The sequence below is a fragment of the Neomonachus schauinslandi genome, chromosome 9, assembly GCF_002201575.2.
Source record: "Neomonachus schauinslandi chromosome 9, ASM220157v2, whole genome shotgun sequence".
Taxonomy (NCBI): domain Eukaryota; kingdom Metazoa; phylum Chordata; class Mammalia; order Carnivora; family Phocidae; genus Neomonachus; species Neomonachus schauinslandi.
The window spans coordinates 109639203-109665302 of NC_058411.1; the positions used below are offsets into that span (position 1 = coordinate 109639203).

General features: G+C 35.2%; 1 protein-coding gene across 1 annotated transcript in view; it reads right to left on the reverse strand.

The window, feature by feature from the left end:
• Positions 1–26100, reverse strand: part of MYO9A (myosin IXA) — a 245325-nt gene that overhangs the window by 128236 nt on the left and 90989 nt on the right. The window contains exons 14-15 of the mRNA XM_044917756.1: positions 17032–17151; positions 2376–2451 (exon numbers count right to left, since the gene is read on the reverse strand). Of these exons, the coding sequence (XP_044773691.1) occupies positions 2376–2451; positions 17032–17151 (196 nt within the window). The remainder of the gene's footprint in view (positions 1–2375; positions 2452–17031; positions 17152–26100) is intronic.

A 26100-nucleotide genomic window follows, 5' to 3' on the forward strand; every position in this document is an offset into this window, starting at 1 on the left:
TCTGCCTTCAGCTCAGGTCATGATCCCAGGGTCCTGGGATCGAGCCCCACATTGGGCTACCTGCTCCGCGGGAAGCCTGCTTCTCCCTCTCCCATTCCCTCTGCTTGTGTTCCCTCTCTCGCTGTGTCTCTCTCTGTCAAATAAATAAATAAAATCTTTAAAAAATAATTAAAAAAAAAAACAAATTGGGAGAACACATTTGAAACATATAACTGAAATGGGATCAGTACATAAAATTTATAAAGAATACTTTTTAAAGAAGAGATATGGGCAAATAGCATTTCAAAATACATAAATGGCCATAAAATATATAAAAACTGTTCAGCATCCTTAATAAGCACGGAAAAGCAAATTATGAGATACCATTTCATAACCACCAGATTACCAAAAGTTAAGAAGTCTGACAATCAGTTGTGCTGGCAAGGAATGAAGCAAAGGGAACTTTCAATTGCCACTGTTTGTGTACATTAGTACAACTACCTTGAGAAACAATTTGGGATTATCTTATAAAACTCCTACTGAACTAACAGTTCCACTACTAAGTACATATCCCAGAGATATAATAATAGGTGAACCAGGAGATTGGTATGAGCATGTTTAAAGTAGCACCATTTGCAATGGTAAAAGAACCACCCACATATCCACTGATGGACAAATCTATTACGGTATATTAATGCCATGTAATTATTTTATTGTGATTAAAAAAAAAAACACATAATGGGATGCCTGGGTGGCTCAGTTGGTTAAGCGTCTGACTTCGGCTCAGGTCATGATCTCGGGGTCCTGGGATGGAGCCCCGACCCGAGTCTGCTCCACACTCAGCGGGAGTCTGCTTGTCCCTCTACCCATTCCCCTTTCCCCTGCTAGTGCTCCCTCTCTCTCTCTCTCTCTCAAATAAATAAAATCTTTAAAAAATAAATAAATAAATAAATAAAACTTACCACTTTTCTTTTTTATTGAGAAATAATTGACACATAACATTAGTTTCAGATATACAAAAGAACGACTGAATATTTATATACACTGCAAAATGATCACCAGAATATGTGTAGTTACTATCTATCACTACACACAGTTACAAATTTTTGTTCTGTGATGAGAACTTTTAAGATCTGCTGTCTTAGCAACTTTCAAATATACAATACAATATTATTAACTATGGTTACTATACTACACATTACTTTCCCATGACTTATTTATTTTAGAACTGGGAGTTTGTATCTTTTGACCACCTCACCCATTTTGCCCATACCCTACCCCAACCTTGGGCAACCACCAATCTGTTCTCTGTCCATTTTAGTATTTTCAAAGTACACTGAGTATACTGTCACTGAGTACATTCACAATGCTCTGCAAAAATCACCACTGTCTATCTCCAGTGTTAGCCAAACTGAAACTTTGTATTCGTTAAACAATAACTCCCCACTCCCTCATAGTATATAATATTATACAACAACTAAAAAGAATAAACTACTTGCAAGAAGATGGTTGAATCTTAGATGAATATTGTTGAAGGGGAAAAAAAAGTCATAGAAGACAGCATACTATATACCAGTATTTCTGTAAAACTCAAGAACTAGAAAAGCCGGGCGCCTGGGTGGCTCAGTTGGTTAAGCGACTGCCTTCGGCTCAGGTCATGATCCTGGAGTCCCTGGATCGAGTCCCGCATCGGGCTCCCTGCTCGGCGGGGAGTCTGCTTCTCCCTCTGACCCTCCCCCCTCTCATGTGCTCTCTCTCATTCTCTCTCTCTCAAATAAATAAATAAAATCTTTAAAAAAAAAAATTAAAAAAAAAAAAAAAAAAGAACTAGAAAAGCCAAACAAGTTATTGCTTAGCAAAAACATACATTTACTGTAAAACTTTTTTTAAGAGCACAGTAATGATAAACATAAAATTCTGGATAGCAGTTACCTGAGGGTAGAGAGGAGGGAGTGATCAGAAAGTAATATAAAGGTGGTTGCAGTAATACTAAAGTCTTCTGGTTCTGAACTTGGGTAGTAGGTTCATTTTGTTGGTATGCTTCCTAATGTACATGTGTCTTCTGTATATTCTCTTATATCAAATGCTACATTAATGTGTAAAGCTTGAATAGGAGCTTCCCACTAAACATGTTTATCAAACTTATTATGTACTATTTCAAATCCTCTCAGTCTTACCTCTTACTATAGCTAATGCTACTGCAAACAGTACTGTGACTAGTTACACACACATATTTAGTCCAGTTTCATACCTTGTTACACTATTCATAAAAGCATCATGAAACAAAAACAAACTAGGCCTGATTTTCTTCATATTTTTTAACCCACAAAAGTATTAATAAGGATTCTAATTATTTCTTCTATACTTCCTTGAAAACATAAACTAAGCATACTTACTGTTGGTTTTTTTCATTTAGAGTATTCATGCCCTGGAGATCAGAAAGAGGTGTTCTGGGATTTTTCCGGGTTATACCTAACAAACAAAAAGCAGACATTTTCAAATCAATGCTAAAAGAAACTAAACATGAAACAATTTTTCTAAGGACAACTAAAATTAATGTACTTCAATAGTAAATATTTGCTAAACATGTCAGAAATGTCTAAATAATAACATGAACCAAGTCCCATGACTGTTACTTACAAACCTGACTTAGCCAACAATGAACCCAATTAGGGAATTAAATAATAAATCTTATTTCTTCTCTCATTTAAACATTATCAGAATATGAAGGATAACTGGGTTGAAGGTCTAGAAATGTATAAGCTCATTATTTTAATATTCAAAAAATTCCTAACGATTCCTTTGCATCATTTTTCAGTAATAAATATATTGCTAACATGGACTATAGAGTTCAGAGGCCAATTAATCTTACATATAGACAATGCGAATCAAAAACAACAAATTATTTCCTTACTAAGGATTACCAATATTTTAAAGTTATAATTTACTTTAAATCATATGATAAACATCGAAGCGCTATACACATAAGGCCATGAATTTACTAACACCATATACACAGACATTTAATATAGTTAAGACACATTGGAAAGGAAGTCAAAGTATCTATTCAAGATAACAATCCTGTATGTAGAAAATCCTAAGTAACCCACAAAAAAACTACTAGGACTAATAAAAGAATTCAGCACAATTATAAGATATAAGATCAATATTTAAAAATCAATTGTATTTCTATACAATAGTAATAAACAATCAGAAAATAAAATTAGAAACAATTCCATTAATAATAACATCAAAATAATACAAAAAGAATAAACTTTAAAAAGTATAAAATGTCTACATTGAAAACTATAAAACATCATTAAAAGAAACCTAAATAAATGGAAGAATGCTATTCATACTCATGGATTGGAAAACTTAATTACTGTTAAGTTAGCGATGCTCCCTAAATTTATCTACAGGTCCATGCAATCTCTATTAAAATTCCAGCATCATTTTTTTATAGAGATGAATAAACTGATCCTAAAATTAATATGGAAATGCAAAGGACCCAGAATAGCCAGAACAATGCTGAAAAAGAAGAACATGGTTGGAGGACTCACACTTCTGAATTCAAAACTTACTATAAAGGTAGAGTAATTGAGACAGTATGGTACTTACATAAAGAAAGACAAACAATGTAAAGGAATGGAGAATACAGAATAGACCTTTACATTTATGATCTAATGAATTTTGACAAAGGTGTCAAGACAATTCAATGGGAAAAGAATAATCTTTTCAAAAAATGGTGCTGGGAAAACTAGATATCCTCATGTACAAGAATGAAGTTGGACCAAAAATCAAAATAAGTGCTAAAAGTATAAAACTCTTAAAAGAAAACATAGGAGTAAATCTTTCTGACATTGAATTAGGCAATAAAATTACTTAGGTATGTCACCAAAAGCATAAGCAACCAAAGAAAAACATGGATAAACTAGACATCATCAAAATTTAAAACTACTGGGCGCCTGGGTGGCTCAGTTGGTTGAGCGACTGCCTTCGGCTCAGGTCATGATCCTGGAGTCCCAGGATCGAGTCCCACATCGGGCTCCCTGCTCAGCAGGGAGTCTGCTTCTCCCTCTGACCCTCCCCCCTCTCATGTGCTCTCTCTCTCATTCTGTCTCTCAAATAAATAAATAAAATCTTAAAAAAAAAAAAAAAAAAAAATTTAAAACTACTGTGCTTCAAAAGACAACAGATCAAGAAAGTAAAAAAAGACAACCCACAGAATGATAAAAAATGTTTGTAAATCAAATATCTGATAAGGAACTTGAATCCAGAAAATAAAAAGAACTCTTACAAGTGAATAATAAAAAGACAACCCAATTTAAAAATGAACACAGGATTACAACAGATATTTTTCCAAAGAAGATATGCAAAGGGCTAGTAAGTTCATGAAATGATGCTCAACATCATTAGTCAACAGAGAAATGAAAATCAAAACTACAACGAGATACCACCCTCCAGTATGGCTATAATCAAAAAGACAGATAATAATTGTTGCCAAGGACATGAAAAAATTAGAACCTTTTATACACTGCTGAAATGTGAAATGATACAGTCACTTTGGAAAGCAATCTAGCAGTTCATCAAAAAAGTGAACATAGGATTACCATATGACCCAGCAATTCTACTCCTAAGTAAACTCCCAGGAGAATTTCCAGTAAACTGTTACTGGAAATATATCTTGTGATCAACAAATTCAGTTAGAACTTTGAATAACTTTATTTTCTTATATACTGAATTCATTGTTTTTATTTAATCAGTTCTTAGTTATGGGCACCAATTATCCCTATAACAAATTATCATTTTCTATCCTCCATATCTATTATTTTCTTCCGTGTATTGAAACATAATCATCTCAGGCCTTTCTTCAATATTAGTAATTCAATTTTCAGCTATTTTCCACCATTTTTTGAGCTCATACAGATGTAGCCTTATGCCTCTGAATGCTTTAGTAGTTCAATACCTCTTTTCAATACCATTCTGATATTTTATAGTCTTAAATTTGTGCTACTGCTTTATTGGATACACATTCTTAAATTCTTCCATACTGTAAAGTACTCACAGGAAATTTTCTTCTCTTTCTTGGAGTATCTTCCCTGCAAACACAATAGGGTGTTTCTTTGAGGGTAATTCTTTTATGCATATTATTTGACTTTCTTTTTTCCCCTCTGTGTGATGATTTTCAAGATCAATTATTAAATATTTTAAACATTAAGAGGACAGAAGGAGTCATACACTGAACGTTTGTAACTGATCACTTAGAAAATGAAGGTCTGTGCACCTCTCTCCTGATCCCATTCTAACAGCTTCAGATCCCATCATCCCCCACTTGCTAGGATCAGCATAAAAAAAAACTTTAAAATAGTTATCATAATGTTCAAGGACTTAAAGTAGAAGATGGTCTTATGAGTTAACAGACAGCAAAACTCAAGGGAAAACTGGGAACTGTAAAAAGGAACCAAATGGATATTCTGGAACTAAAAATAAAAAATTCATTCTATGGGTTTAAAAGAAGACTTTAAACGGGGGATGAATGAACTTGAAATCAATAAATAAAAACTATCTAATCTGAAGAATAAAAGAATAAAAAGAAAAGAAAAAGGAACAGAGTATAAGGAATCTCTGAGACAGTATCAAATATTCTAAAAACACGTAACTGACATCCAGAAAGAAAAGTAATTGCAGTAGAAAAAAATTTTGAAACAAAAATTTCCTAAATTTGATGAAAAACAATTGAATCACAGGTCCAAAAGGTACAGCAAATCCCAAAGAGGATAAATATAAATCACATCTAGGAAATAATAAATTACTAAACCAAAAAGCAAAGAGAAAATGCCTAGCAGCCAGAGGGAAAAAAGGTACATTAGATATGAAAGAATTTATAACAAGATGACATCTGAGTTTATCATCACAAATAATGTCAAAAGAAAACAAAGTATCTTTAAGATACCAAAGTTGGACAGTTCCTAATGACATTAAACAAGTCTTACTTTAATGACACAGTAACCAACCATAAGTTTTACCTGAGGCATGAAAACATATGTACACAAAATGACTTGAATAAGAATGTTTATAGCAGGGCTCCTCGTAATAGCTCAAAACAGTATACAGCCCTTATATCCATCAAGAAACAAATGATAAACACAAAGTTGTATATACAATTGTTTATATATATATATATATATATATATACAATAACCCAGCAACAAATTAATTGTATATAAACAACATAGATGAATGTGTTTATCACTATATTGCATAAGAGAATCGGAACACAAAAGAATACATACTGTATGATCCATTTCTGTAAAATTTTTAGAAAAGGCAAAACATTTATAGTAACAGAAATCTTTTTTTTTTTTTTTTAAGATTTTATTTATTTATTTGAGACAGAGAGAATGAGATACAGAGAGCATGAGAGGGAGGAGGGTCAGAGGGAGAAGCAGACTCCCTGCCGAGCAGGGAGCCCGATGCGGGACTCGATCCCGGGACTCCAGGATCATGACCTGAGCCGAAGGCAGTTGCTTAACCAACTGAGCCACCCAGGCGCCCTAGTAACAGAAATCTTAACAAGAGTTGCCTAAAGGAGGTGGGAAACTGTACAAGAGAGCAAGAATAAATATTCTGATACAACTTTATTCAATATTTTATTTTGAATCTGTGTTCATATGATTTAGGTTTTTCTCTAATAAACATCTTATAATTGAATTTTTTCTTAATTGCATAAGCTGTTTTTTATTTAATTTGGTTCATTTCATTTGTATTACGTTGTTTCTGGTTTTTCTGACTTCTTATTTTATGCCTTGAATTTCCCTAATTATTATATGCTTTCATCCAGATTTCTACTGAATTATTTTCTTTATATTCTGGTTTCTTTTGTTTCAGAAGTTATAAATACTCTCCTCTTTCATTATCCTTGAATTTTTAGCATATCCATGAATTCTAAACTGAATTCTTTCTTCCCTTTTGCTAGAGAGTACAAGAACCTTTGAATGCTTTGATTCTAGTTATCCCCTTCCCATCTCAGATGTCGTTACCCAGTTCTTATTTCCACCTTGTTTTCTTCCCATTAATCAAGCAAATTAAACTTTACTACTAAGTTTTATAAAGTAATTATTTAGATTTATACACATATTTATCATTTCTTTATCAGATCTCAAAACTTTCCAGTGAGTTCAGGTTCTGTCTTTCTCAACTAAATCTTTTTTTTTTAATTTGACAGGGAGACAGCGAGAGAGGGAACACAAGTGGGGGTTGGAGGTGGGAGAAGGAGAAGCAGGCTTCCCGCTGAGCAGGGAGCCCGATGTGGGGCTCAATCCCAGGACCCTGGGATCATGACCAGAGCCGAAGGCAGACGCTCAACAACTGAGCCACTCAGGTACCCCTCAACTAAGTCTTTTAATAAAGTTCCATCAGTGTAGATCTGTTCAGATTACTACCTAACTTTATTTATTGCTATTGTTCACCACCTTTGCCTAGTATACCTTTGTCCATCCTTTTATTTTCATCATTTTTAAGAATCTTGTAGATATGGGGTGCCTGGGTGGCTCAGTCAGCTAAGCAACTACCTTCACTTAGGGTTATATATAACTACCTATATAACTATATAATCGAGCCCCGATTCTCCCTCTGCTCCCTACTCATGATTTGTCTCTCTCTCTCAAATAAATAAAGTCTTTAAAAAAAAAAAAAAGAATCTTGTAGATATTATTTAATTGAACTGCTTGCAAAATTCATTTTGAGAATTTAATTGATGAGGTTAATCTATTTTTATTAATTTTAAATAGCAGTACTTGTTTCAAATTCCACATAATATTTTAACAACTGATATATAAAAGTATTTGGGTGAACATATGTTTTCATTTCTCTCAGGTAAATAGCTGGGATTGGTATTAATGGAATACACGGAAAGTATATGCTCACCTTTATAAAAAAACTGATTCTTTCCCGAAGTAATTGTACTATTTTATACTGCAGTAGAGTATATAAGCATTCCAGTTGCTCCACAACCTCATCATCAGTTAATAGTGTTTTTTATGTATTGTTAACTTCTTAAAATTCAGCCATGATACAGGGTTTTAATGTGACCTTATTGTGATTATAGTTTGCATTTCCCTAATGACTAATGAAACTGATCATCTTTCATGAACCTGTGGATCATTAATATATCTTCTTTTTTGAAGCACGTGTTTAAATCTTTAAGCTATTTTTAACTGAATTGCTTATCTTATTAAGTACAGGAGCTCCTAAAATATTGTTTTCAAGTCCATTATCAGTTATCAGTATTATAAATTATTACACAAGTTTTGTTTCCCAGGGTGTGGTATGCTTTTAGTTTTCTTAGCAAGATCTTTTTTAAAGCAGAAATTATCAATTTTGGTGAACTCAATTTTATCCTTTTTCTTTTTTTAAACAGTTCATGCTCTTATGTCCCATCTAAGAAATCTTTGCCTGTCCCAAGATTGTAAAGATTTTCTCTCAGGTTTTCTTCTACAAATTTAATAGTTTTACTCTTTATGAAGAGCTCTATGACCCACTTTGAGTTCAATCTTATAGATAAGGTCAAAGTCCTCTTATAAGGCTACCTAGTTGTTCCAATGTCATTTGTTTAAAAGACTATACTCAACCCCACTGGATTATCTCAGCACCTTTGTGGAAAATCAGTTGACCTGTATGTGTAGATCTTTTCCTGGATTTTTATTTGGTTCTATTGATCTCTTGATCTTTACATTAAGAGAACAATGTCATGATTATTTTAGTCTTGAAATCGTAATGTATAAGTTCTCTAGCTTTGTTGTTCTTTCTCAAAATTTTGTCATCCTAGATATTCTATATTTCCGTGTAAGTCTTAGTTATTGGCTTGTGAATTTCTACCAAAAAACCTCTTCATTTATTTAGATATTTTTCAATTCCTCTTAGTTGTATAAGTTCATTAAAGTTATCCCTACATGAGGCATGTGGGTGGCTCAGTCAGCTAAGCATCTGACTCCTGATTTCAGCTCAGGTCATGATCTCAGGGTTGTGAGATGGAGCCTCCCATCGGGCTCTGTGCTGGGCGTGGAGCCTGCGTAAGATTCTTTCTCTCTCTCCCCCTCTCCGCCCCCAAATTAATTAATAAATAAAATAAAAATTATCCCTAAGCATTTCATGTTTTGGTATGTTATATTATTACCCACTGCATATTAAAGGACTTCAAAATCTAGCACTTAGGGGCGCCTGGTTGGATCAGTCGTTAAGCGTCTGCATTCGGCTCACGTCATGATCCCAGGGTCCTGGGATCAAGCCCTGCATTGGGCTCCCTGCTTGGCGGGAAGCCTGCTTATCCCTCTCCCCTTGGGCTCCCTGCTCGGCAGGAGCCTGCTTCTCCCTCTCCCATTCCCCCTGCTTGTGTTCCCTCTCTCACTGTCTCTCTCTCTCTCTCTGTCAAAATATAAATTAAAAAATTAAAAAAAAAAACAAAACCAAAAAACCCTAGCATTTAAAAATGACAATTATCATAATCACAGAGTTTCTACAGAAACAGGTTTCCAGAGCTGCTTAGCTGCATGGTTGAGATAGGGCCTCTCGTGAGGTTATAGTCAACCTGCTGGCCAAAGCTGTGGTCATCTCAAGTGGAACTAAAGGATTTGTTTCCAAGGTCACTCACATAGTTAGTAGCAAGGATCAGTTCCTAACTGTTGACTACAGGCTTCAGTGGGATTCTCAGCAGGGCTACTCACAAATGGCAGCTTACTTCTCCCAGAAACAGTGATCCAAGAGAGAGCTAGCAAGTGAGAAATTACCTAAGATGGAAACTGTAGTTTTTCATAACTTAATTTTGGAATTGACAAACTATCACTTCTGCCATGTCCTATAAGTCACACAGACCAAGACTGGTAAAATGCAGGAGACTACACAGGTTGTGAATAACAGAGTATGAGGATAACTGGAGAGTATCTAGGAGGCTGACTGCCAAAGATGTATAAATGAAATTCATAAATTTCATTTCCCACATGTTCATGGCTAAAATATTATAAAATTAATTTTGTAAATTTACCTGGTATCCTGTGAGATTGTTGGAATTTACTTTCTAGATCATCTAAATAGCATATTTTAAACTCCTTAGCACCTTTTTTTTTTTTTTTAATTTCCTTGGATATAGAGACATTTCCTTTTTTTAAAAAAAAAAGGTTTTATTTTTTATTTTTTAAATTTTATTTATTTGACAGAGAGAGATACAGCGAGAGAGGGAACACAAGCAGGGGGAGTGGGAGAGGGAGAAGCAGGCTTCCCGCTGAGCAGGGAACCCGATGCGGGGCTCGATCCCAGGACCCTGGACCATGACCTGAGCCAAAGGCAGACGCTTAACGACTGAGCCACCCAGGCGCCCCCCAAAAAAGATTTTATTTATTCATTTGACACAGAGAGAGAGAGAGCACAAGCACACAGAGTAGCAGGCAGAGGGAGAGGGAGAAGCAGGCTCCCCACTGAGCAAGGAGCTGGATGTGGGGCTCGACCCCAGGACCCTAGGATCATGACCTCAGCCAAAGGCAGTCGCTTAACCAAGAGCCACCCAGGTGCCCCTCCTTAGCACTTTTTATACAGGTGATCATGTTGTCTACATCTTCCTTTTCAATCTATGCACCTTTTATTTCTTTTTGTTGACTTAGAGCACTGTGTATGACCTTCAGAACAGTGTTAAATCTGAGTGGCAAAAGCAGGTATCTGTGCCTTTTCTCAATGTGAGAGAGTAGTATTCAATCTTTGATCATTAAGTATGAAGTCTACTGTAGGATTTTCATGCATATTCTTTAAAATGAGGAGGCTGCCTTCTAGTCCTAGGCTCCTAAAAGTTTTTAAATAGGAATGAGTGAAGAATTATGACAAAATCTTTTTATCCAACTACTGAGATATCATAAGCTTTTTCTTTTTTTTAGATGGATAATATAATGAGTTATAGGGATGCCTGGGTGGCTCAGTAGGTTAAGCGTCTGCCTTTGGCTCAGGTTATGATCCCAGGGTCCTGGGATCGAGTCCTGCATCGGGCTCCCTGCTCAGCAGGGAACTGCTCCCCCTGCTTGTGCTCTCTCTGACAAATAAATAAAATCTATTAAAAAAATATAGTGAGTTATATTGATTGATTTTCTATTATCAAACCAACCTTTCATTCCTGGAATAAATTCCACTGGTTTTCATGTATTCTCCTTTAATATATTGGTGAATTCAGTTAGCCCTTATTTTCTTAAGGCTTTTTACGTCTATCATTGTGAGGTATGTTGGTCTGTAGTTTTCTTGCAATGTTTTTGTTTAATAATACTGGCCTCATGATATGATTTGCATAGGGTTCCTTGCTCCTGTATTTTCTGAATGAGTTGAAGAGAACTGCTATTATTTTTTCCTTAAACGTTTCTTAAATAAAATTTACTATTGAAGCTACCTGGCCTTTTTGGGTGTGGGGGAAGATTTTACTTATGAATCCATCATTGTTAATAGATACAGGAGTGATCAAATTTTCTATTTTCCCTTGGGTCAATTTAGATTGACATTCAAGGAATTTGTCCATTTCATCTTTGTTGAATTTATTGACATAAGTGTTCATAATCTCTCCTCAATCTTTTGATGTTTATACCGTATGTAACTGTGTCCACTTGCTCATTTCCGATAACAGTATTTGTGTCTTCTCTCATATTTCTCCATCAGAATGGCTAGAACTGTACTGTCTAATAATACAGCAGCCACTGGCCACACATGGCTTTGAAATTTTATTTGATTGAATCAAATTAAAACTTCAGTTTTCAAATTTTCAATAAATTTCAGGTGCTTAACAGCCATATTGACTAATGGTTACAGTTTTAGAGAGCATAGCTGGATAATATTTTCATCTTCAGAGAAAGTTGTACTGGACAGAACTAGAGCATTATCAATTTCATTGCTCTTTTTGAAAAATCAGCTTTTGGTGTTCACTGATTTTCTCTACTGTTGGTCTGCTTTGTATCCACAGATTGTAGCACTTCACTTCTACTTATTTTGGGTCTAAAGTGCTTTTGTAGCTTCATAAGGTAAAAGCATTGATTTTGACCTTTTTCTAATATAAGGAATTAAAAGCTATCAATTTTCTTATAAGCACTTCTTTAGTTGCATTATGCAAGTATGTTATTTCCATTCTCATTCAGATCAAAATATTTTCAAGTTGCCCTTATAATTCTCCTTTAACTCATGAGTTATTTACACATGTGGTTTATTTTCAAAATATCTGAGTATTTCTCAAGGGGTGCCTGGCTGGCTCAGTCAGAAGAGCAAGCAACTCTTAATGAGTTGTAAGTTCAAGAAATGTTGGGTGTAGAGATTACTTAAAAAAAAAAAAAAAAAATTGGAGGATTTCTCAGATATCTTTTAGTTACTGATTTCTATTTTATTCCATTTAGGTCAGACTTAAATTCCATTTGGATTTCTACAATGGAATTCCATTAATTGCATTTGGTCAGATTAAATTTTCAATCATTTGTGGGACCCTACTGAGGCCTCAGGTCAGGGACATTAAGGCAGGCATTGTCAGCAAGGTGAGAGTATTAAGTTATATCAAGCCCACAGCATTTCTCTGACAATTGCTGATCCTTCATCTTCTTCATAAACATGTCCTGAGTGTAGACTTAAGGTCAAAAGTATGGGTCAAATTCAAGTGAGATTCTTCTCTTCTACCCTTTCTCTCTCTCTTCCTCCTACCATCTTATTCTTTTTCCTTACCAGGGCTCTTGACCTTTGGAGAAGTGGGACTGAAGGTCATGCTTCCAAGAACCCCAATTTCTCCCCTCCCCTCTCCTCTAATTTCCTCCCGACCAAATCTTAGAGAACAGTCACTAGAGAGAGAAGGTGGGAGCTACAGAAATGAAAAGGAAGAACCACAGTACCTTTTATGTCTATTATAATCGTTAAGGTCACACACTGTCTCTTGTCACTTCTGCTATATTCCATTTGTTAGAAGTGAGTCATTAAGTACAGCACATGCCTCTTGAAGAGAGGAGTATCAAAGAATTTGTGGACACATTTTATACCACCAGAACAATCCACAGTTTTTACTTTAAATAGTCATATATCTTTTTAAAAGAAATTAAGAGAAGGAAAGGAAATATGTATAGTCATTTATTTTTATACACAGTTATTATTTCTATGATAATAGAAATAATTAATGAATCAGCAAACTAAGCCCCTGGGCCAAATCAAACCCACGGCCTGTTTTTGTATGGCCTGAACACAAAGAATGGCTTTTACATCTTTTAAATGGTTGAGGGGGGAAAAAAAAATCAGTGGAAGAATGTTTTTGTGACATGTGAAAATTATATGAAATTTAAATTTCAGTGTCCATTATAAAGTTTTATTGGAACACAGCCATGCTTATTTATTTATGTATTGTCTATGGCTCCTTTCACAGTAGAACTGAGATGTTTCAACAGAGACCATAAGACCCACAAAGCCTAAAATATTAAATATCTGGCCTTTTGCAGAAAAGTATACCAACACACTTACTATTCATCCAAGTTATCATCTGATGGCAACTTTAGCCTTCAGCTTAAAGAACTTCCATTATCAGGATGCCTGGGTGGCTCAGTTGGTTAAGCATCCGAATCTTGATTTCGGCTCAGGTCCTGATCTCAGGGTCATGAGATTGAGCCCCATGTTGGGCTCAGTGCTGAGTGTGGAGCCTGCTTAAGAGTCTCTCTTTCTCTCTCTCCCTCCTACCCCTCCCCCTCACTGCTCACACACCTTCTCTCTCTCTAAAAAAAAATTAAATAAAAAAATAAAGTTGAACTTTCTGATTAAAAAAAATTTTCCATTATCATTTCTCGTAGAATATATATTATGGTGACAAATTCTCTCAGATTCCTCTTATCTGAAAACATCTTTATCTCAGGTTCATTTTTTTTTTTAAGATTTTATTTATTTATTTGAGAGAGAGAATGAGATAGAGAGAGAGAGCATGAGAGGGGGTAGGGTCAGAGGGAGAAGCAGACTCCCTGCTGAGCAGGGAACCCGATGCGGGACTCGATCCTGGGACTCCAGGATCATGACCTGAGCCGAACTGACCCACCCAGGCACCCCTCAGGTTCATTTTTAAAGAATATTTTGCTAATAGTTAGACTGTGGAAAATACATTGTAGCAACACTAAATTTTGTTACATTTTTCTGAAAACTGTTGATTTTTCTTCTAACAGGTAGTTAACAGTCTAGACCCAAACTAAAAATATAGAAATTTTGCCTGAAAGTTGGGTTTTGTTGGGGGGGTGTTTTGTTTGTTTGGGGGGGGCAATATTTTAATATGATTTTTGGATATCTTTCTGTCTCCACTGCTTTAATAAGTCAGGTGTTAATCATATCATTATCCCCTTGTATTTAATGTGCCATATTTTCTCTTGGCTGCTTTCAAGATTTTCTCTTTCTCTTTGACATTTGGCAAATAATGTGCCTAATAATGGTTTTCTTTTCTATTTATTCTACTTGGAAGTCACTAAACTTCTTGGGATCTCTAGGTCAGTTTTGTTTTTTCTTTTTAACCAAACATGAAATGTTTTTGCCACTATTTCTTCAAATATTTCTCTGCCTCTTTCTCTCTCCCCTCTATTTATGGGACTAAGATAGCAAGACTTCAGTTTTTCTCCCACAGGAGCTATGGAGCCCTCTGTCAAAAAAGCAGCAAACTTGCAAATCTCACCTATTGCAGTTGTAGCTTTCAAAGGTCATCTCCTATTTGGTTTGCATTGCTTTGTTGACCAGCTTCCCTTCGTACTCACAGCTGTCATCCAGGTATGGTTGGCAGAATTTATACTCTAACATGGGGTTTTAGCCCTTTGGCAGCTTACTCATCAGTTCCAGGATTTTCCTCCTAAATTCCAAGTTGTTTTGCCAATCCTCAACTTTGTTCTCTGATACCTCAAGTCAGTATGGTTGTAGTCTGCTGTCTCTAGGGCTATGAGAGTTGGGGAGCACCTTGTTTAAAAAGCCACAGATTCACAATTCTTATCCACTACTTAACTTACTTCAAAGAATAAACTCTCCTCTGGTTTCTGCTTCTTTTTGGTCTTTCAGTGCTTTTTTGTGTTGTGTGTGGTTTTTTTGTGTGTGTTTTTTGCTTTGTCTTTTTCCAGTGCTTTCAAATCATTTTGTTATTTTTAAATTTTCTCCAGGTTTTATCATTGTTACCTGTGGAAGGGTTCATTCACCTTGCCAATTATTCATTACCTAAAGCTGGTAGTCCCCTGTTTTTTTAAAAACTGTCTCCTAGACTTGAATTTGTAATTTTATATATTATAAAATTCTAATTACTGGTAGTACTATAATAGAAAATGGAATAAACTACCTAAGATAATGGAAAGCTCCAACTTCCATAAATTTGCATGTAAATATAAATATATAATTTCCTCATGCAGCCTGTGCTGTACGTGGTGGTGCCCTCCTATTCTGAACCCATATCTACTAAGCTGGAATGCACTGAGGGTCATGAAAATCAACAAAACAAACTACTTGCAACTATTTAAATATTCAAAACAATTAATTTAAACTCCCAAAAAAGATTTGTATAGGCTGTTTTAAATAATGTCCTATGGATTAAAAGATTTAGAAAAGGGGGCGCCTGGGTGGCTCAGTTGGTTAAGTGACTGCCTTCGGCTCAGGTCAGGATCCTGGAGTCCCTGGATCGAGTCCCGCATCGGGCTTCCTGTTCGGCAGGGAGTCTGCTTCGTCCTCTGACCCTATCCCCTCTCAGGTGTTCTCTCTCTCTCATTCTCTCTCTCTCAAATAAATAAATAAAATCTTTAAAAAAAAAAAAAAAAGATTTAGAAAAGGAAGATAGGTAATTGAAATGAAGACTTATTGTATACCTTTTAGAAACAACAGTAATAATTAATAGTAACACTTAAGGATAGTCTTTTTAAAATGAAATACTTACCGCTGATCTTTCTAAAATGAGAAAACATTTTTAATAGTATTTTTCAAAATGCATTACACATTTTCTTATACCAAAACAGCCAAAGAAGAACTGAAGAACCCACAACATTGCTTTTAGAAATTCTACTTACATTCTCCTTTCACTGATAACTGGATTCTAAAATTTCATGGAATTTTAATCACAAACTGAAATTAATGAAGTAAATCTGTGGTGATTTGTAAAAAGCTCAGAATATATAAGTAATTTAAGTCCATTATATGCAAATTGCTGAGTTAGGCTTTGAGTATTCTACAGGATCTCTTTATTCTCACTATAGCAATAGCCAAATAACTATAATCCCACAATAGGCAAAAGAATCCATTTTCATTCAGAATGAGTATAACAAATAGAAAGGAGGAAATGGAGACCAAGGGCATCTTTTCACACCAATTTTATAAAAAAAATAAAAAAAGAATATCCACCATGATTCTCATTCTTCCTTAAGCCAAAACATTAATATGGTGGCTTTGCTCTAAACCAGACACAGAAAGGTCTGATAGAAATGCAATCAAACAAAATGGATTAAATAATGATACACAAAAGCAACACTGCTGATGCTGAAATTCAAGCATAAGCAAGCATAAAAATCAGCCAAAACAGAAAGGGGCAGAGGAAACTTTTGGCAGTATTGGGTATGGTAATTAACCAGATTGTGCTAATGATTCACAAGTGCATATATATGTCAAAACTTACCAAACTCTATGCTTTTGCATGCAATTTTACCTCAATTAGGTTTCAATAAAGCTTTTTAAAAAAATTAGCAGGAAAAAACATCATTACTCATTTTCAACCATCATTCAGCTACTTTAAAGACAAAACTGAAAACCAGTTCAGATTCTAAAACCAAGTATAATTAACAACTCAAGGATCACAGGCAAATAGTCATCCAGATTCAAAGAAGTATATCAACTTTTTCAAAAGAAAGAAGAAATAAAGTCTCAATCAATGGAAGTATCCTGAGACTGGTCAAAGGATTATGGAGGTCACACTGCCTATGCAATTTATGTCCCACCCTGGTGCTGAATGCTCCTGGTTTCCATTTCCAAACAGATATGTGATGACACAGAGTTTATCAGGATTTGAAGCCTTACTGTACTTCTCTTCCTTGCACCTCTGCAGAATCTCTAAGCTCCTCTGGTGGACTGGGTGTTGGAGAAAGCTAAAACTATCCATACTTTTCAAAATTGCACATGGCGCTGTATCATCATGTCCTTAGGAAGCAAAAGAAAAACAAAAAATGGAGAAAAGAAAAAGATATTATATAAGCCCAAACAAACAGAGAATCAAGGACAATGCTGCCAACTATCTTAAGAATATATAAAAATATATCAAGTAATATGGGTTAAATGTGAATAAATTTTCTAAACTGATGTGAGGAAATTACACAAAAATAAAAGGAAAATATAAAGGTCTTTTTTTAGATATTCCAAGTATCCCTTTCAGTACGGAAAGTGCTGAGTTAATATTATACTAAAAAATTCTAATTTAAAATATATGGGAAATTTCAAAACAATTTGTATGTTTATTTTTTTTAACAGACCCATTTTTATCAGGTCTAAAAAATAATTAGCATATAGTTGGCAACAATGCAAGGAACAATGATGGAACCCCAAAGAGAAATATACCCAAAACAATTTGCCAAAAGTTGAATAATTCCTTCACAAATCTTGCAATTAACCACACTTGTAGGAATTCCAACAAGTGTGTCAATGTTTAAAGAGCAGGAAGAAAAGCACCATAGAGCAGGAAAACCCAGCAGCACTTTGGTATTTATAAATCTGAAAAGAAAGTTGGAAAATGTACCTCACCACCACTTAGTCAAGTGAGACAGAATCAACTACTTGTTGGAAAGGGAAGAGAGCATGTTCAAGTAAGGACCAAAGCCCCAAATTAGTGTTACTGAAACAGTGAGTCACTCTAACAATAAAGGGGGTTGGGGGGAGGTCAGTACCATTAATATTAGCAACAGATGGATTTAAAAGAGAATAGGCATCTCCAGGTTGGGGTGGGGGAGGGTGTTGACTATCATTTACTCAAAGAACATCTCTAGAGTTAGGACATTTAGTTCAAATTGGTGTAGGTTTGCCTTTTAAAAAACAAAAGGAACAGTTTAACAATAGATAGAGACAAAGTAAGCAACACAATGAATAAAGTTTCATTAGTGCATATTTACTGTATAATTAGGAATGAGATACTATCCATGAACAGTTCTCAATGCAGAATCATTTAAAAAGTTAAATAGAGGCAGAGTAGTTCAAAGAGGTTTGCAAAGCAGGGTTTAGTCTAACTATAATTCCTTAAACTAGATTACTGGATCCAGAGAGCAAGCATCCACATTTTATCTAGGAGATGGAATCTTATATCAGATAATAATATACTTAGATTTGAAAATTATTTTCATATCCAATAATGAAAAAGTAAACTAATAAAACACTATCTCATTCATCCAATGTGGAGAGCCCATAGCTGCAAATGTTCGATGTTTCAAAAAGAGACAAATATCAAGTTACCCATCATTTCTTAGTTGAAGAATACCTCAGTAAAAATATTCTATGCCCATTATCAATAATCCTCCCCACCACTTTTGATAGGTTGCTTGAAGAAAGAACGCTTAGGCTCAGACTAGCCTATATACTTGGTTAGTTGGTGGTGCTGGAAGGTAGGTATCAGTTGAGGGGGACCATTTGAGGGGGAAAAAAAAATGCCTGTAAAGTTCTATTTCTACTCTAACCAAACTGTAATTTTAAAAAGTTATCACTAGACTTTCAGGCTATCTTGATAATCTGCCAGTCAGAAATAATTTTAAGGAGATTATGGTATTAAAGTGTTTTATGTAAAAGTTCAGGATATTAAATATACTAAATTAGTAAGCAGTTTGAAGAAATCACTTGACATTACTACAGTCACTGCACTCTTTTATCTAATAAATTGTGGCAATGACGTTTGGATATGGGTAATTTTGTATTTGTGACTGTTTTATGTCTCACCATCACACCTATCTTATTTTTTTTAACTTCTCTCATTCTGCTTTCTACACCTTCTTTTAACTCTTTATTATTTTAGACTAAAATACTATTTCCAAACCTTAAATTGATCTTCCTCTCATTTGTTTAACAATGCCCTGTTAAGGTGGTTAGGTTTCCTAGGATGGTTTATAAGTACATTTTCAGGGACAGTTATTGTCTAAAGAGTCTCATAAACTCTTAAAACATGTTTATTTAGTGTTGGTTTATGCTAGTCCCTGGTCCAGTTTTGTTAATTTCTTTTTTTTTTTTAAAGATTTTATTTATTTATTTGAGAGAGAGAGAGAGAGAAAGAGCACAAGAGGGGGGAGCGGGAGAGGGAGAAGCGGACTCCCCGCCGAGCAGGGAGCCCGACGCGGGACTCGATCCCGGGACTCCAGGATCATGACCTGAGCCGAAGGCAGTCGCTTAACCAACTGAGCCACCCAGGTGCCCTAGTTTTGTTAATTTCTTACCTTGAGATTATGCACCAAAATACAACGTAAGTTCAGACCCCATATGTATGCATGGTAAACATATGGGGCACTGATTTTTTTAAAGGTAGTTTAAGAAAAACCTTATCTAAGGCCTAACACAGATTGCTAAGGTCCTTCTTATTTCTCTGTTCAAGGCCAACAGACAGAATTTTTCAATCATCTTTTCAGTGACAGAAAAGTCCAAGCTCTTTGAAGATACTACACCACATAACGGAACTCAATCCTAGTTGATCATTCAAACCTGAAGCCATGTCTCTGATCCTAAAGCAGCTTCTGTAATGCCAGCTTCCAGGCCTCATGGCCATTAAAGGTATATCTCAAACACAGTAACCCACCAATCTCAAGTATAAATTTGATGAGCTTAAAAAATATTTACATCCATCTAATCCTCAATCAAGATATAGAACACTTCCATTATCTCAGCAAGTTATTTCATCCCCTTCCTATCAATACCACCCTTGCCTTTGCAGAAGCAATCAAGTTATGATTTCTATCACTATATATTATTTTGCCTGTTCTTAAACTAAATGAAAGCATGCACTGTATGTATCCTTTCATGTCTGGCTTTTTTGCTCAATATTTTTTTGTGACTCATTATGATACTCATTACGAGAATCAGTAATTTGTTCTTTTTTACTGCAGAATAATGTTACATGGTAGGAATGTATCACAACTTGGTTATCTTTTCTTCCACTGATAGATTTTTGGGTGTTTCCAACTGGGGGCTATTAAGAATAAAGACACTATGAACATTCTTTTTTTGTGTTTTGTGTATAATAGTTCCGTTGAAATATAAACCACATACTATACAATTCACCTAATTAAAGTGTACAATTCAATGGTTTTTGAACCATCACCACAATCAATTTTACAATACCTTCAATATACCCAAAAAAAACCCCATTCTTTTTAATTATCCTTTCCCTCATCTCCCAGCTTGCCTACTCCAGCCCTAGGCAAAAACTAATCTACATTCTACCTCTACAGATTTGCCTATTCTAGACATTTCATAAATGCAATCATACATTTGTTATTTGTGATACATGATTAATGTGGCCTTTTGTGCCTGATTTCTTTCAGTTAACAAAATGCTTTCAAGGTTCATCCATGTTGTAGCATGTACTAATATTTCATTCCTTTATATGGCAAAATTACATTCCACTGTATGAGTATACCACATTTTGCTTATCCATTCAATAGCTGAGGGACATTTAGGTTGGGGGTTATTGGTTTGTGGTTTTCATTTTTGTGATGTCTTGTCTGGTATCCAGGTAATATAGGCCTCACAGAATGAGAATTAAAGTATTCCCTTATCTTATTCTTTGGAAGAGTTTATAAAGTTTGCATTTTAATTCTTCTTTAAGTTTTTGATAGGATTCATCCGTGAATTCACTGTTCCTTGGCTTTGCTTTGTGGAAGCTTTTTTTTGTTACTAATTCAGTCTCTTTTGTTATAGGCCTATTCACATTTTCTATTTCTTCTGGAGTCACTGTTGGTTGTTTGCATCTTTCTAGGAATTTGTCCATTTCAACTAGCTTCTAATTTGTTGCCATAAAAGTATTATAATCCTGGGCGCCTGGGTGGCTCAGTTGGTTAAGCGACTGCCTTCAGCTCAGGTCATGATCCTGGAGTCCCGGGATCGAGTCCCGCATCGGGCTCCCTGCTCGGCAGGGAGTCTGCTTCTCCCTCTGACCCTCCCCCCTCTCATGTGCTCTCTCTCTCCTCTCATCCTCTCTCAAATAAATAAATAAAATCTTAAAAAAAAAAAAAAAGTATTATAATCCTTTTTATTTCAATCAGATCAGTAGCAACATCCCCCATTCATTCCAAAAACTAGTAATTTGAGTCTTCTCCTTTTCTTGATCAGTCTACCTCAAGGTTTATCAATTTCATTTATCTTTTCAAAGAACCTACCTTTGGTTTTATTTGTTTTCTTTATTGATTTCTATTCTCTATTTCAGATCCACTCTTTACTATGTCCTTCCTATTCCTTGCTTTGGGTTTATTTTGCTCTTTTTTTTTTTTCCTTAAAGTCTTAGGGTAATGCATTAGGTTATTGATTTGAGATCTTTCTTCTTTTTTAGTAGAGCTATTTGAAGCTATAAATTTCCCTCTAAGCATTGTTTCAGCTGCATCCCATTAAGTTTTGGTCAGTATATTTTCTTTTTTTTTTTAAGATTTTATTTATTTATTCATGAGAGACAGAGAGAGAGAGAGAGAAGCAGAGGGAGAAACAGGCTCCCAAGGAGCAGGGAGCCCGATGCGGGACTCAATCCCAGGACCCTGGGATCATGACCTGAGCCGAAGGCAGACGCTTAACCATCTGAGCCACCCAGGCGCCCAAGTTTTGGTCAGTATATTTTCTTCCATTCATCTCAAAACTGTTTTCTAATATCCCTTGTGATTTCTTCTTTGATCCACTGGTAATTAAGAAGTGTGCTGTTGAGGGGCGCCTGGGTGGCTCAGTCGGTAAGCGACTGCCTTCAGCTCAGGTCATGATCTCAGGGTCCTGGGATGGAGCCCTGCATCGGGCTCCCTGCTCTGCAGGAAGCCTGCTTCTCCCTCTCCAACTCCCCCTGCTTGTGTTCCCTCTCGCGGTCTCTGTCAAATAAATGAAATCTTTAAAAAAAAAAGAAGTGTGCTGTTGGGGTACCTGTTGCTCAGTCGGTTAAAGCATCTGCTTTCAGCTCAGGTTATGATCCCAGGGTCCAGGGATAGAGCCCTACGTCAGGCTCCCTGACCCCTCCCCGCTCCCCTTACTTGTGCTCTATCTCTGTGTCAAATTAATAAAATCTTTTTTAAAAAACTGTGTTGTTGAGTTTCCATATATGTCTTATTACATATTATTTTTGTTCCTCTTTCATTACTTTCTTCTCTTGTATTAAACAGATGTTTTCCAGTATATCTTACTTTTTTGTCATTTATGTTACCATATTTTTAGTTATTTCCTTAACAAATGCCAAGGGAATTATAATTTGCATCTTATTACAATCAAGTCTGGATTTAAAATTACTTAATTCCAACAGTATATAAAAATGTTTCTCTTATATAGCTCCATTCTCTTCCTCTTCCTTTATGCTGTTACTGTCATACAAATTACACCCTTAAAATGTCATGCCCATCAACGGAGATTTATAATTATTGCTTTGTATGGTTGTCTTTTAAATCAGATTGGAGAAAAAAAGTTACAAAATGTAAAAAAAATATATTCATACTATACTTTATACTTAATTCTATAGTTGCCTTTAATGGCGCTCTTTATTATTTCATGTGCTTTCAAGTTACTATCTAGCTTCCTTTCATTTCAGCCAGAAGAACTCACTGAAGTATTTCTTCTGGGGCAGATCTGATAGTAATACTAGCTCAGGATTTGTTTATCCACAAACGTCTTAATTTCACCATCACTCTGGAGAGCAGTTTTGCTGAATACAGAATTATTTATTTATTTTAATTTAAATTCAATTAATTAACATATAGTATTAGTTTCAGAGATAGAGTTCAGTGATTCATCAGTCTTATATAATACCCAGTTCTCATTACATCACGTGCCTTCCTTAATGTCCATCACCCAGTTACCCAATCACCCCACCCACCTCCCCTCTAGCAACCTCAGTTTGTTTCCTATGATCTCTTCTGGTTTGTCTCCCTCTCTGATTTTGTCTTGTTTTATTTTTCCCTCCCTTCCCCTATGATCCTCTGTTTTGTTTCTTAAATTCCACATATGAGATCAAATGATAATTGTCTTTCTCTGATTGACTTATTTCGCTTAGACTAATACCCTCTAGTTCATCCACATCGTTGCAAATGGCAAGATTTCAATTTTTCTGATGGTTGAGTAGTATTCCATTGTGTATATATACCACATCTTTATCCATTCATCTGTCAATGGACATCTGGGCTCTTTCCATAATTTGGTTATTGTGGACATTGCTGCTATAAACACTGGAGTGCAGGTTGCCCCTTCAGATCACTACATTTATATCTTTGGGCTAAATACCTCATAGTGCAATTGCTGGGTCGTAGGATAACTCTATTTTCAACTATTTGAGAAACCTCCATATTGTTTTCCAGAGTGGGTGCACCAGCTTGCATTCCCACCAACAGTGTAAGAGGGTTCCCCTTTCTCCATATCCTTGCCAACATCTGTCATTTCCTGACTTGTTAATTTCAGCCATTATGACTGGTGTGAGGTGGTATCTCATTGATGTTTTGATTTGTGAATACAGAATTCTTGATTGACTTTCTTTTTTCTTTCAGCACTTTGAATATGTCAAGTAGTGCCCTTTAGCCTCAATGGTTCCTGATGATGAATCAGCTGTCAATATTGCTGAGGACACTTTGTACATGACTCACCTCTCTCCTGATGCTTTCAATATTTTCTATCTCAGGACAATTTAATTATGATGTATCTAAGTTTGGATCCCTTGTACGTTGTTGAACTTCCTGGGTATATAGTCTTCTCATCAGAGAGTTTTTGGCCATTATTTCTTGAAATATTCTTACTACCCCTTTCTCTGTCCTTCTAAACTGCCAGAAATTGGGGTACTTTATTGTGTCCCACAGGTCTAAATGCTCTGTTCATTCTTACTCATTATTTTTTCTTTCTGTTCCTTAGAATGGATAATCTCAACTGATCTGTAGTCAAGTTCACTGATTCTGACCTCTGCCTATTCAAATCTGTTGCTGAACTCTTCTAGTGAATTTCTCATGCATATATAAATTAATATTCTGTATTTGGTGAGACATTGTTCTCATACTTTCCTTTAGTTCTTCAGATATGGTTGTCTTTGGACATATTTAAAATAGCTTAAGGACTTTAATAAATTCAAGGTCTGGCTCTCCGCAGCAATACTTTCTACCGATTCCTTTTTTTACATATACAGGTCATATTTTTTTTTTGCATGTTTCATAATTTTGTGTAGAACACCAGATATTTTAAATAATTTAACATGGCCACTCTCGAAATCAGATTCTCCCTTCTTCCCAGGATTTGCTGTTTCACATAATTGTTGCTACTGTTTAGGACTTTCCTGAACTAATTCTGTAAAGTCTGTTTGCTGACCAGACAAATCATTACTCGTTCTACATCCCAGCCAGGCCAATATGTAGCTTCATTCACACCGCCTACTTATATAATTCCACTAAGAACACTGCATGGTTTCCTGATCACCATAATACGCAATTATAACAAATTTATTCTTGGGGCACCTGGGTGGCTCAGTCGTTAAGCGTCTGCCTTCGGCTCAGGTCATGATCCCAGGGTCCTGGGATCGAGCCCCACATCGGGCTCTCTGCTCTGCCGGGAGCCTGCTTCTCCCTCTCCCTCTCCCACTCCCCATGCTTGTGTTCCCTCTCTCTCTGTGTCTCTCTCTGTCAAATAAATAAAATCTTTAAAAAAAAAAAAAAAAGCAAATTTATTCTTAAATAAATTGAATTTTTATTTAAAAGCCTTAAATGGCATTGTGTCCCTCAATCTTGAAGTCTATAAAAAAACAGTCAAATAGATTTTAATTTGATATTATTTGTGCTTGGATGGCTTGATGAAGAAAAAGAATGTCAGGGAAGTCCATAAGAAAATCCAGTATTTTTTAGTTTACTGTGAGAGTATTTATTAGCAATTTAGCTAAGAGACACTAAAATTTTTTTATAAAGATACTCTCAAAGGAAGTGAAGATATATTGTACATCTGTAGTCTACACCTTCTTTCTTCCCTAAAGTATTATCTTTGAACTCTTATTCTCATTCAAAATCTGAACTTGATTACCTTCTGCCTTCCATATATCCCACTTCTACTTAAATAATCTCTAATTCCTATAGTTCATTTTCATTCTGTCTTCATACTATTTATGGTCATTTTAAAAGTTCTGAATCTACTATTTATCCATTTTCAGTTACTCTGTTAGTTTTTATTTTACAATGCTACAATGTTCTAATTTTATGGCACCCTTTTATCCTAAATCCATACAGAAAGAGCAAAAATGCTAAATACTGGCACTGACAGTAATATACTGCCATACAATTATTTCCTGTAACGAATCTGCTCAGTGCCTCAAAATACAAATCAACTACAGTTTTTCTTTTTCTTGATAAAAAGTGAAATTTAAAAAGTTTATCCACTGAGACTTCTGGGTTGTTGGTAATATTCTACTTCTTAATCTAGGTGGTAGTTTCATGGTGTTTTCACTTTGTGACAATTAACTGAGCTATACATTTTGGGGGGCACACTTTTCTGTATGCATGTTATATCCCAAAATAAGAGTATTCAAAAAGTTTATTATACGGATGCTCTGTGCTGGCCAGAAAGAAAAAATTAGATTACAAAACAAGAAGAATCTAGAAATGATCAAAGTAGAAATGATACAGTACCATTTTGTTGATCATTAATAATATTGTGTATCTTTGTACCAATTGATGATAATAAACACACAAACAGCTTTCACAAATAATATTTTAAATGCCAAAGGAACACAAAAACAATGTGAATGATCTTTACAGAAAGCAGTATTTTCAATAGTAAATACAAGAAAAGTTTCTTCTCAGAGTCAGTTACATCTTAGCAGGATACTTACCAATTTTTAAAATTTTCAAAATTGGTAAATCCATTGTAATAAGTAATAATGTATCTTAAATTAAAAGAAAAAACTTTTCCTTAAAGCTTTTT